The 12,427-nt window shown below is 37.5% G+C and overlaps 1 protein-coding gene across 5 annotated transcripts in view; it reads right to left on the bottom strand.

Annotated features, from left to right (window-relative positions):
- Positions 1-12,427, bottom strand: part of htr2cl1 (5-hydroxytryptamine (serotonin) receptor 2C, G protein-coupled-like 1) — a 121,357-nt gene that overhangs the window by 17,554 nt on the left and 91,376 nt on the right. For all 5 annotated transcript variants that reach the window (XM_060874808.1, XM_060874807.1, XM_060874810.1 and 2 more), the window contains one exon: positions 5,859-6,473. In XM_060874808.1, coding sequence (XP_060730791.1) covers positions 5,859-6,246 — 388 coding nt within the window. In that variant the 5' untranslated portion in view covers positions 6,247-6,473. The remainder of the gene's footprint in view (positions 1-5,858; positions 6,474-12,427) is intronic.

The following is a 12,427-nucleotide window of genomic DNA, read 5'->3' as shown; positions in this document are numbered from 1 at the left end:
AAAGAAGGGAAATGCAAATAAAGACGTTTGTTCCTTTGTTGTCAGTTTCTGATCTGTTCTTTCTGTTTGTGTTAACTCTCTCAGTCTGATGTTTGATTCCTTCCCTGATTGTTGCCAGCTTTTCACCGTGTGTATTTATACCCTCTGTTATACATGTTCATCTGTTTTTTTCATTGATCTGCCATTAGTCTAAACTTGGTGTCTGGCTTTGCTTGTTTAATTAGTTCAGCTTAAACTTCTTTAACTTTCTAGGGGTTTCACCCTGATCTCTTTTCACCTGTGACTGATTATGTACTAACTTTAATTACTTGAATGATTGCACTTATATCTACACAACACAAAACTCCCACTTTTATCCAATATAAACTGCGTTCATTACTTATTGAAATATCACACACACACATACATTTTTGATCTGTCAGGTCTGTAAAACAACATAGAATACCAGAAACCTCCTGAGAGCTGAATTAAAACATCTTTAATGAGGATAGATGCGACATCCTGCTTGACCTGTAGTTTGAGTGAAATGTAAGAGCAAGCTTTTTTAAATTATTATTGCAGCAGCATGTGTTTTATCAATGAGAGAGAGAGAGAGCGAGAGAGAGAGAGAGAGAGAGAGCGAGAGAGAGAGAGAGAGAGACAGAATAGGCCATTAGAATCATTAATTAGCCAATTGCCCTCTATGGCAGTAAGGTGAGAGGTCCACAATATCCTATGAGTACACTGACACACAACAAAGAAAGGAAGCTTGTCAGAATTAGGCAAATTATAAAAATACAGAAATGGACAATCAAACTCTGGAAACAACTAAAGCCCACTAACCCCCAATTATTTCATTACAAAACCTTGTAATACCAACATTATCAAGTAAAACTGTCACCTCTGTCACTTCCTAACCACCAACACTGATGCTTCAGATCAGAACAACAATGTGAAACAGATCAGATTAGACCAAATTACACTACAGATGAAACACAACTAAATCAGGTATGATAGGAAGGTTGTAAATATGAATGCCAGGACCAGCCAGCTGCCACTGCCAAGCTCCTGAGCAAGACCCTGAACCCTCAATCGCTCAAAAAAAAAAAAAAAAAGATTAATGCAAGTAGCTTTGGATAAGGGTGTGTGCCAAATGTTGTAAATGTATATCACCTATTGGGAAACCTCAACATAATATCAGAGAAAATTCTATGCTATTAAGCCCTAAAAATTCAGTACACAGTGACAACCTCGAAATAAAAACAGGAAGAGACAGGAAAACATGGCTTCCACAGGAAGAAAGGTGGTGCCTATACTGCAACCAAAACACACAGAGCCGTGCTTCCTAACAGAACGCATCTATCAACCAATGACGAACACCCCCTCTTACTAGAAGAACATAAAGACTGCTGTTTACAACTGACTGCCACAACATGTGAGACACTGAGTGATACTGAGTGATACTGAGTGATACTGAGTGCCCTTGTTACTTGTAATTAATAATGTTTGCTTTTATTTTATTATTGTTTATTTCTTACCTTTATTAGAAAATGTACTTTTATTCTGTGTAATATAAAACTAATCTTCCATCCACCTGTTCTTCATTCCGATTATACTACTAGGTCACGGGAAACCATACACCCTTGACAAGACACCAGTATATCACACGGTACAACTGCACACACACCCATTCACACACATCAGCCCACAGCACATGTTTTTAACTGGGGAGGAACCCATGGAGAACATGAAATCACCACACACAGAAGAGGTGGGAATCAAACCCCCAAAGCTTAAAGGTGTGTGGCAGCATGCTAACCCCCCCCCCCCCCCCCCATTACCAAACCAATTCTAACCTTTCTTTCTTTCTTTTTTTTTTTGTAAAAAAAATATTATTCTGTATTTATTTTGTCCTGAATTTAGTTAAATTGTTTGCACTAATTTAAAATGTTAATTATTTTTTTTTACTCTTTTGTCATTTATTTTAGTTTAATTGTTTTGCCTTTTTTTTATCTTATTTCTTCTTTTTTTTTTACAACCCTTTTCTTGTACATGTTTTGGCAATACAAATGTACCATTATTAAACTTAAAATGTGAAGAAAGTGAACAGAAAGAGAGAGAGAGAGAGAGAGAGAGAGAGAGAGAGAGAGAAAGAGAGAGAGAGAGAGAGAGAGAGACTTCCACACCTTGCTCTTATCTACCAGGACAATGCATTGACATACACGACACTAAAAAAGGTCTTTCATGATGTGACTGATGTGTTATGTGGGATGTTTTTTTTTAAACTGTGATTTTGCACTAGCTCGTGATAAACAAGCAGATGCATTATTTAACACAAACACAAAGGAGGAAAATTGGATTACGCAGCACCATGACAAATTATATGGAAGTCTGGAAGACCTCTGTGTCCTTGAACCTTCAGCCTTCTTACATTTTACAGCCTACTTACTTGTTTTCCCCTGAAGATTTTTGGCAGGGTGTTAAACACATATTAATTATATTTTGGCCCATTTCTTACTTGCAACCAATTCTCACAATTGCGTTAATTTAAAAACACATTAACAAAGCAGAACTAAACAGCAAATTTTGAACAAAAATCAAAACAACACAAAACAACCCAAAACAAACTGAACAACACAAACAGAAACACAACATTGTGTCCAATCACAAAGTGTGGGTTTAATCGTAACTTACCACATGATTAGTTTTGTATTGCACAGATATTACTTTTATCACTAACTGCTAACTACAAGTGCCGTTGTTTTGCCTTGTGAGAGTTGTCGCACTCCGTGACCAATCAGCACCGAGTATGTCCTGTTCAATAAGGACCTGTCATCTCTGTTACTAGTGTATGTTAACAGTTTAAATTTGCAGTTGAGTTGCTGAATTTGTGGCTGTGCTTTTTGTTTTCTAAACTAGCTATTGTGCTTTTGCGCTTTCTGTTGTGTTTCAGTATTTCAGTCACAATGTTGGATTTGTTGTTATTATTTATAATTCTGAGTTGCTGCCGAGCTTCTGTATGTGCTGTTGTGTTTCCTGGTTTGTTGTATTTCTGAATTTTCTGTAGTGTCTTTTTGTTTTTTGTTTGTGCTTTCTGTTTCTAATTTCACTGTTGAAATGTTGGCTTTGCTTTTGTGTTTTTTGTGTTAAATTTCTATTTTGAGGTTGAAATTGTTTGTGCTTTTGGGTTTGTCACTTTTCTAAATTTACTGTTGTGTTTATACTGTAGATGTGTTGTGTTTGTAGAAGTGTTGTGTTTATAGATGTGTTGTTGTGTTTATAGATGTGCTGTTGTGTTTATAGATGTGCTGTGTTTATAGTTGTGCTGTTGTGTTTATAGATGTGCTGTGTTTATAGATGTGCTGTGTTTATAGTTGTGCTGTTGTGTTTATAGTTGTGCTGTTGTGTTTATAGTTGTGCTGTTGTGTTTATAGATGTGCTGTTGTGTTTATAGATGTGCTGTGTTTATAGTTGTGCTGTTGTGTTTATAGATGTGCTGTTGTGTTTATAGATGTGTTGTTGTGTTTATAGATGTGCTGTGTTTATAGTTGTGCTGTTGTGTTTATAGATGTGCTGTTGTGTTTATAGATGTGCTGTGTTTATAGTTGTGCTGTTGTGTTTATAGATGTGCTGTTGTGTTTATAGATGTGCTGTTGTGTTTATAGATGTGCTGTGTTTATAGTTGTGCTGTTGTGTTTATAGATGTGTTGTTGTGTTTATAGATGTGCTGTGTTTATAGTTGTGCTGTTGTGTTTATAGATGTGCTGTTGTGTTTATAGATGTGTTGTTGTGTTTATAGATGTGCTGTGTTTATAGTTGTGCTGTTGTGTTTATAGATGTGCTGTTGTGTTTATAGATGTGCTGTTGTGTTTATAGATGTGCTGTTTATAGTTGTGCTGTTGTGTTTATAGATGTGTTGTTGTGTTTATAGATGTGCTGTGTTTATAGTTGTGCTGTTGTGTTTATAGATGTGCTGTTGTGTTTATAGATGTGCTGTTGTGTTTATAGATGTGCTGTTGTGTTTATAGATGTGCTGTTGTGTTAATGGATGTGTTGTTGTGTGTCTGAGTTGCTGTTGTGTTCTTAGTTTTGTTGTTGGGTTTCTGAATCTTCAGTATTTTTTGTGTGTGTCTTCATTAGCTTTTATGATCCTGTTGTATCCTGTTGTGTTTCCAGATTGACTGTTTTGGTTTGTTAACGTGTTTCACACTCAGGGCCAACTTCATATGTACGAACAGCATTAAAGTAAGGGCTTTCTGTAGCACTGTTCTTTCATCATTAGACTATTTTGAGCACAAGCTTTAAATTCACATGATAATTATTCATCTCAGTCCAGAGTCTGAAAGTGTTGTTGGACTCGTTAGTAATCAAATCCTTTCTTTGGTGTGTATTCAATCCGCTAATTATTTCAGCTAGGCTCCAATTCAGTGTCATCATTCCCAGGATTCCACTTTCTCTCAAGACTTTTAAAGATAATACAATGAACCCTGGCACACACACACACACACCTACACACAACCAAACACACCCAAACATATACACATGTATCGTCAGTTGACCTTCAATGTCACCCTGATGATCGTGTTTAAAAGTTTGTTCCAGGTTTTATTCAAAGCGAAGCGTAGGCATGAGCACATGCAACGTGACTCTTTATGTATGTTATTATTCCAGCAAATGATGTTTGGATGTTCTCTGGACAGATTGGCAGTCATCATAAACTGACTAGCCAGGCACGAGATAACACGTCCCACTGCGCACATGGCCCTGCATACATAGCCTTCATTAATAACCCACCACGTCTATCTGCGTGAGCTTATTTCCTTCTTCATTCATTGGCTAGGTGATGGAGTGTGTTAATCAGCATGTGTAATGCCTGTTCATCTTTGATTTCTCTTACACTGTTTGCATTGACACCCTAAATGGTCTGTTAGGGATCAATATCTCTTTAAGAGCTACGCAACTGTGCACACAGATCAATAATCGCCTCTTCTTCTGCATCCATGTCCAGCCTAATCATGCAGGCTAAACTACAGTGGATGCAGTAGTTACTGGGTTGATTTAGCGCAAATAGATCTCCGTCGATCAATGCGGCACATGGAAGATGCCTCTGTAGTTTATTGTGTGTTCGTTTGGAAGACATGTGGCCCAAAAAATGACTCATCTGTGACTTGGAAAAGGCATAAAAACTCCTCATATTATGAAGAAAAAGGCTGAATGTCCTGCAGCTCCTTTTTAACAAAACCAAATGCGTTCTGTTTTCATTACAGTTTTTTGCAATGTGACAAGAACATTTCACAGATCTCCTACATTAATACCCACCACACACATACACACACACACACACACACACACACACACACACACACACACACACACATAAATGCCTACACACAGATTTATTACAGGAAAACCAACCGGCTTCCATATGGCATAGTCATTTATTGTCTCCGGGACTGTGATGAAAAAGAAATCTCCTGACGTCCACACAGACTTGTTCCCGATCTGAACTCGCATGATCTCCTCTGAAATCACCCATTTAATTAGTCATGGGAGATTTGCAATTTATGTAGTGGAACCTGTTCTGATTAAATAATGTTGCTGTGTTTTCTGGTGGCATACTGTGGAGGTGGATTATGAGGAATTAATGTGAAAACTGTGGGAAGTAGAAAAAACACAAAAAAAAAAAAAAAAAAAAAAAAAAAAGGCAGGAATTCAGTTTCCGAAACCCCTAAGGATCCCACCATGGACATGGAACATTGTCTACGAATTTTTAATTAAAACGGCTCAAAAACACTCTTGACGAAATAATTATATGACAGGCAGAACAAATCAAGCGATAAGAATTATGCTAAGCTGAGTGCATGCATGCTGCTACTCACCATACAGGATGTTGATAAGGGAGATGGGCATTACTAGGATGCCCACCAACATGTCTGCTACAGCCAAAGACCGCAGGAAGAAATTAGTTGCATTCTGCAGCTTCTTCTCCAGCGACACGGCCATAATAACGAGAATGTTCCCTCCTATGGTAAGCAGGATGATGATGAGTATAAGAAGCGCTGGCCAGTTCTTCTCTTTGATGGCTTGCCTGGCTATACCATGACTGGAAGACGAAGTGGAGGACAAGTTGGTGCTGGGGTCGGTCCAGAACAGGCTCTGGTTCAGGCTTACGGTGGTGTTCCCAGGCCAGGTCATCCAGCCACTGATGTCCACTGAGGCAGTGGTAGAGCTGAAGACACCCATCAGTGGTCCTGCTTGAGCCCCCATCTTTAAATAGCTGCACTTCTACCGTCTGGTCACTAGCTGGTAGTGATGTCCTCAGGGCAGATCCTCACACTCATGTATGAGTGAGGGAGACCGAAAGTGACAGTGCGATGAACCGATAATCGATGAAGAACCCACCGGCGTCGCTAGGTGAAGGAGAAGTCTACGGAATTAAGGTCGTCCATTGTGGCTTCATCTTAGTGTTACAACGTTGTCCTTGGAGACAATATCTGAAAAAGTACAAAGAAATAAAACTGTATTGAGAAAACCACAATTAAGTCCATGACTCAGAGCTTAAGGCACATTAAGGACTGAAGCTAGGATTCGCTCACTTTTTGTAAAAGAAATCCATTTAAGTTGAATCCAGTTGTAATTAATTGGGAGGCAGCGAAATCATCTTATTGCACAAATGAGCTCATTTACACCAGACTAGTGAAGGTTAATTGAGTCTTTGAGGTTGAAATGTTACAAAGTGGTTTAGCACTTCATGTTCCACAGTTACCTCAGGTCTTTGTGTTAATTTCAGGGCAAAAATGCAGGTCAGTTCAGTTAATGAACACACATTTCTTCAGGATGTTTGTCAAAGGCCACAATGTAGTGATGGACAATTGATTATATGCACCACTGGTCATTTTATCCAATCAAATAAGCTTCCTGATCATGTAATTAACTACCTTGCAGTTAACTACCAGATTAAGATATTACAGTATTACTAAATTAAAGCCTTACTGTTCCCTATAAACTTCCAGGAGGACTCACTGATATGGATATAAGCCTATGAGGTGATTATATGAAAATATCCAGGGATAACGATATGCTTTACAATGTATGTAGACATCACTAATCTGGCATGGTGAAGAGTTGGACTAACTCATTTTTTACTCAGGTTAGTTTATGCATGTTGGATATTTGGATTGCTGTGATTCATTGAACCACCCACAATTCTCGTCTGGAGTGTCTGAGATTAGTCAGGATGCTCACACAGCAACAAAAACAACAACAACAATGTGAGGTCCCTTCTAGAGCATTCTGTGATATCAGTATATTATTATAATGAGAATAAATACATAAACACATATAGAAATTCCTACATACAAATAAGAATAAAATGTGGTTGCTCATTCTCCATGAGGTACAGGTCAATATTGGGGCACTAATATTGGTGATGGCTCAAGTGGTCAAGGCTCTGGGTTGTTGATCAGAGGGTTCAAGGGTTCAAGATGCAGCACTGCCAAGCTACCACTGTTGGGCCCTTGAGCAAGGCCCTTAACCCTCTCTGCTCTCTTGGTGCTCTATCATGGTAGACCCTGAGCTCTGACCCCAGCCTCCAAAGTAAGGATATGTAAAGAAAGATTTTTCACTGTGCTGTAATGTATATGTGACAAAATAAAGACTTTTCTTCTTTTGCTAGAACTTTTCACCAAAAAAAGTTTTAGCATTTCTTAAAAAAAAAAAAAAAATAAAATAAAATAAACCTATATGACTGGCATTTTACAACTTCCTGTCACGACTTCCTGCCAGTTTTCTTTGTCTTTCTATTACTAGTCTTTCCTCTACTGGATGAAAATTCTCCCAGTACTGTACTGAGCAAACAAGTGCTCAGGGCCTCAGAGAACAGCAGGTAGATAAGAGAATTAAAAAAAAAATCAATCTCACAATGTCATACAGGTCAGACTTTCTCAAACACCTATCTGTAAAATTCAGTCCACAGACAAAAAAAAAAAAAAAAGCACAGCCATCCTGTTTATGAAGCACGTTGGAATGTCTATATTGACTCTTCAAAGCAAATCTAAAGCATGTATTTTTTGTCCCCAAAGGGAACTACATAGCTGTGATATACAGTTTTTGTAAGTGCTTTTCTACATCCTACACCTCACAAAATGTATTGATGTACTACTGATACAAGGCTCTTCCACTTCCCTGCTTATTCTCTTGCCAGAGTGGTTGGAGTGGAGGGAAGAGATAAAGCCAACAAAAGGGCAAAAGAACAGCAGCTAGAGAATAAATAAATAACTACATGATAACTTCTCTGTTGCCCTGAAATAACCTTCAGTTTATTACGGCCGTGTGAGCGAAGGAGCGTCTAAAAAAACACCAGAGTGCATCTTTAAAACAGTCCATTCATCTCTTTAGAAGCTGTCTCACTGCTAATAAGTCTCAGTATGAAGACAAATAAGATCTAATTAGGTATCTTTCTCACATAACCTGTAGTGAACACCAAACATGTTCATTAAATAGCCTTAAAACATAGAACAAATCATGAGCTAATGATTTTGTGAGCATCAGAAAAAAAAAATTTAAGGTCAGTGTTACCAACTTACACATTTAGCACTTGGTTTGGTGATTTTTTTTTTTAGCTGTCTTTAGTGCATTAGTGTCAAATATGAGTTTAGAAACAACCCTAGCAATTCTTTAAGTAGATATTATCGAGTATCCTGCACTCTACATGGTGCTTAAACTCATAGCTGCTGGTTATTCGGTTTGAGAGGCAGCTTCGATCACCGTGTGCGTAACAACACCTGACCGAGTTGTGCTTACGTGAGCCGATATTCCGGTGACCAATTACCAAAAGACCAATCAGTGATCAGCATTGTTGGTCTCTAACACACACAAACTTATAAATAAAACGAAGTTTACTATAAATATGCACTAAACAGAAGTGAATTTCAAGACTGACTTTAAGCTAACGGCGTTGTTTAGGACGCCTACTCGATATGCGACATGAATCTCAAGCATTCTCTTCCTCCTACTTAAAGTCTCTCTTTATCTCTTTGCTATTAATAAAGGGAACAAAAGTGCACTTCCACATTTATAAATGTGAGTTTGAATTCCATTTGGGGGTTATTAGCTTCTTCAGCAAACTCCAATCAAGTTACTGGCATTTAGAACGAGTCTCCGGTCTAATTAGCATGAAATAGAGGAGCCAGAAAAGAGGGAAAAAAAAACACCCACTGATTTGGGGTGAATGCCTACTGAACACAGAGAAAAGTTCATGTGTAACCTCGGGCATTCCTGTGTCTAATCAGAAACATTTATTATTAACAGCTTCAAATATATATTATTTAAAAGAAATGCTCTATATCTGAATTTTTGCTGTGTGTATAGTTTTGCTTCCATTTAAAGCTGTACAAATTAACATCTTTCCATTCAGCCCTCTGCTAATTCTCACACCAAATGAGATTTTAATGAGATGCTGTTTTTAGGACTAGTATAAAGATTATATACCACAAAACACACACGTCATTTTAAGTCTCAGCAGAGTAACAGATGACCTACAAATAAAAGCTTGTAGCTATGGCTTTAAGCCGACTTGCTGAAAAGTCTACATATAAGGAAAGTTTCTTATCACAAACAGTAAAACCTGAACACCATAAGCTCAACACCTCTGTGATGAAACCTTGTCCAGCTGAAGCCTTACATGCTTATATACGATACATGCTGAGGATCTATCAAAAACGACCTCACACAGGAAATAACTGCAATTTCCCACATGCTCTAGCAGTCCGGCATCCTGCCCTGCACTTTAATACTGTTTTTCCACTCCCACGCTCTGACGACTCAGAAGTGCTTATAATCTATGACACACGAGTGGCCACTTTCGTCAAGGGGAGGAAGGTGTAAAGGGGAACAGATTTACTGAACAGTGCACACTTGCCCTTTGCAAGCATCTTAAAACCTACTCCCAACTTATACTAGCTTGCTGGTGTACTAATTAGCTTGCAGTCAAACTAGCGTGTCTGCTAGCTAATAACTAGCTAGCAGAATAAAGTAAGTTCTATCGGTACAGATAGATAAGATTACAACATAAACCCCAAGTTAAAGACAGACAGACAGACAGACAGACAGACAGACAGGTAGATAGATAGATAGATAGATAGATAGATAGATAGATAGATAGATAGATAGATAGATAGATAGATATTGACTCTTCAAAGCAGAACTACTAGCTAGCAGAATAAAGTAAGTTCTATCGGTACAGATAGATAAGATTACAACATAAACCCCAAGTTAAAGACAGACAGACAGACAGACAGACAGGTAGATAGATAGATAGATAGATAGATAGATAGATAGATAGATAGATAGATAGATAGATAGATAGATAGATAGATAGATATTGACTCTTCAAAGCAGAACTACTAGCTAGCAGAATAAAGTAAGTTCTATCGGTACAGATAGATAAGATTACAACATAAACCCCAAGTTAAAGACAGACAGACAGACAGACAGACAGACAGACAGACAGACAGACAGATAGATAGATAGATAGATAGATAGATAGATAGATAGATAGATAGATAGATAGATATATACAATCATTGCTCCTTATTATAAACACCTTTATGTGACAGTTTTCTTTGTAAGATTTAAAGCTTATTACTCAGCAACATACGACTGACAATAACTGTCATATGTCCATTTCTATAACACTGTCATTACCTATCAGGAAGTTTCGCTCAACACAAAGCACTGCTTTCGCATTGTGTTGCTTTGACTTTACTCGCTGTGCTTTTGTTTGCAATAATACAAGCTTTTGTTTCTGATCTACTCCTGCCATTGCTGTGCTACCTCTTTGTGTTTGCTACCTGTTCTTTGTCTATTCATGCCTTTGTTTTTCTGTCCCTCGCTTCGAATTCCGATTGTTGTTTTCTGTATTGTGTGTTTACTGCTTTTGACCCTCACTTGTTTCCATTGTTAAGTATATGTAAATATTTCTTCTTTCACCCTGTCCGCTTGTTCTTTGACCAAAACTATGGACTACAAGTTGGATTATTGGATTAGCCCTAATGAAAAAGTTTGATGCCATGAAATCTTACATCACGTTCATTTTTGTTAAGTGTGCTCTAATTAGCACACGTTTATTACCTGCTTGTCCGTCATTTAGGTCATTTTTCACAAATGGTCATAACTGATTAAGGTCATAAATTCATATTATTATACCCTTAATTATGTATGCTAACTACAGCAATAATTAATTATAGCTTTTAAAATGTTAGAGAAAAAGCCCAGAGCTTGCGTTAAACTGTCACGACAACCTTCTCTTCCACCCACACCACACATGTTTGCACACACTACAACATGACAGCATACTGTTTTTTTTAAAGTAAAATAAATATTAAAATGTACAACCATGTCCATCAGGATGAGGACGGCTGTAATTACAGCATAGCTAAAAGACGTGAGATGAAAATAGTGGGACACAATCTTGACATCTTTGAAGATTTTAAACTAAAGCCTCCAGCATATATAGTGTGTTTGAGTAATCTCAATGGAGTTCTATCCAATTTCCATTTCACTTACTCAGGCAAATAAAAAAAATTAAAAAAGAGAGAGAGAGAAGGTGCATAAAAGTAGTGCAAAAAGAATACAAGTAATAGACTCGAGTAGTATGTGTCTCGCATACAGCTTGAGTGGATTGAAAAGCTGCCACAAAATTTAGCTTCAAAAAGCATCCAGCGTGAATTGGCCTGATGAATGGTTGAAATTTTAAAGCCCCTGGCAACAAAAGTTCAAATGCTTAGAAAACTTTGTGCTACCAATGATCTGTCACAGGCAGTTACCAATGCTGGATTCAAGAAATATACAATATATGATCAATTCTAATCAAACGCAAGTCTTCTTTTTTTGCGTGAACATGACCAGACATCTGAAATGTCTGGTCATGTTAGATTGTCTAATAATTGACAGCAATATCTCCATGACAACGGAAAAACACACTGGAATAAAATCAGATCAAAGTGAGCTTTAGGTTCGTCTTATTTTTAATACAGAAAAACGTGGAAATCAGCGATATCTTAAGTGTAAAATAAAACTTCTGTCACCAATCAGTCACAGCTCAAAAACGACAAACGTTTAAACATTTTTTATAATCTCAACAAAATAGACTTTATGTGAAACTAGAATGAATCTCTTGGTTAAAAAACTGCACATTTGACCATAAAGTACACAGGTACAGAAGGAACATCTGCTGTCATCCAGGTGAGTCTGGTTTCCCTTCTGGTTCCTCTCAGGTTTTCGTCCTCATAACGTCTCTGGATGTGTTTCTCTGGCTTGTAAGGGATAAATTTTTAGATGTAGAATTTAGAATTCCATCAACTCTATTATTAAAAGTGCTGCAGAAATCAAATGAATTAGAATTGATAGCATGTGACATGGGCATAACTGAAGCTGCATGACAACACAA

The sequence above is a fragment of the Tachysurus vachellii genome, chromosome 7 (genome assembly GCF_030014155.1).
Source record: "Tachysurus vachellii isolate PV-2020 chromosome 7, HZAU_Pvac_v1, whole genome shotgun sequence".
Lineage (NCBI taxonomy): Eukaryota > Metazoa > Chordata > Actinopteri > Siluriformes > Bagridae > Tachysurus > Tachysurus vachellii.
The sequence above is the reverse complement of the archived record's forward strand: the minus strand, read 5'-3'. Positions and strand labels throughout refer to the sequence as shown.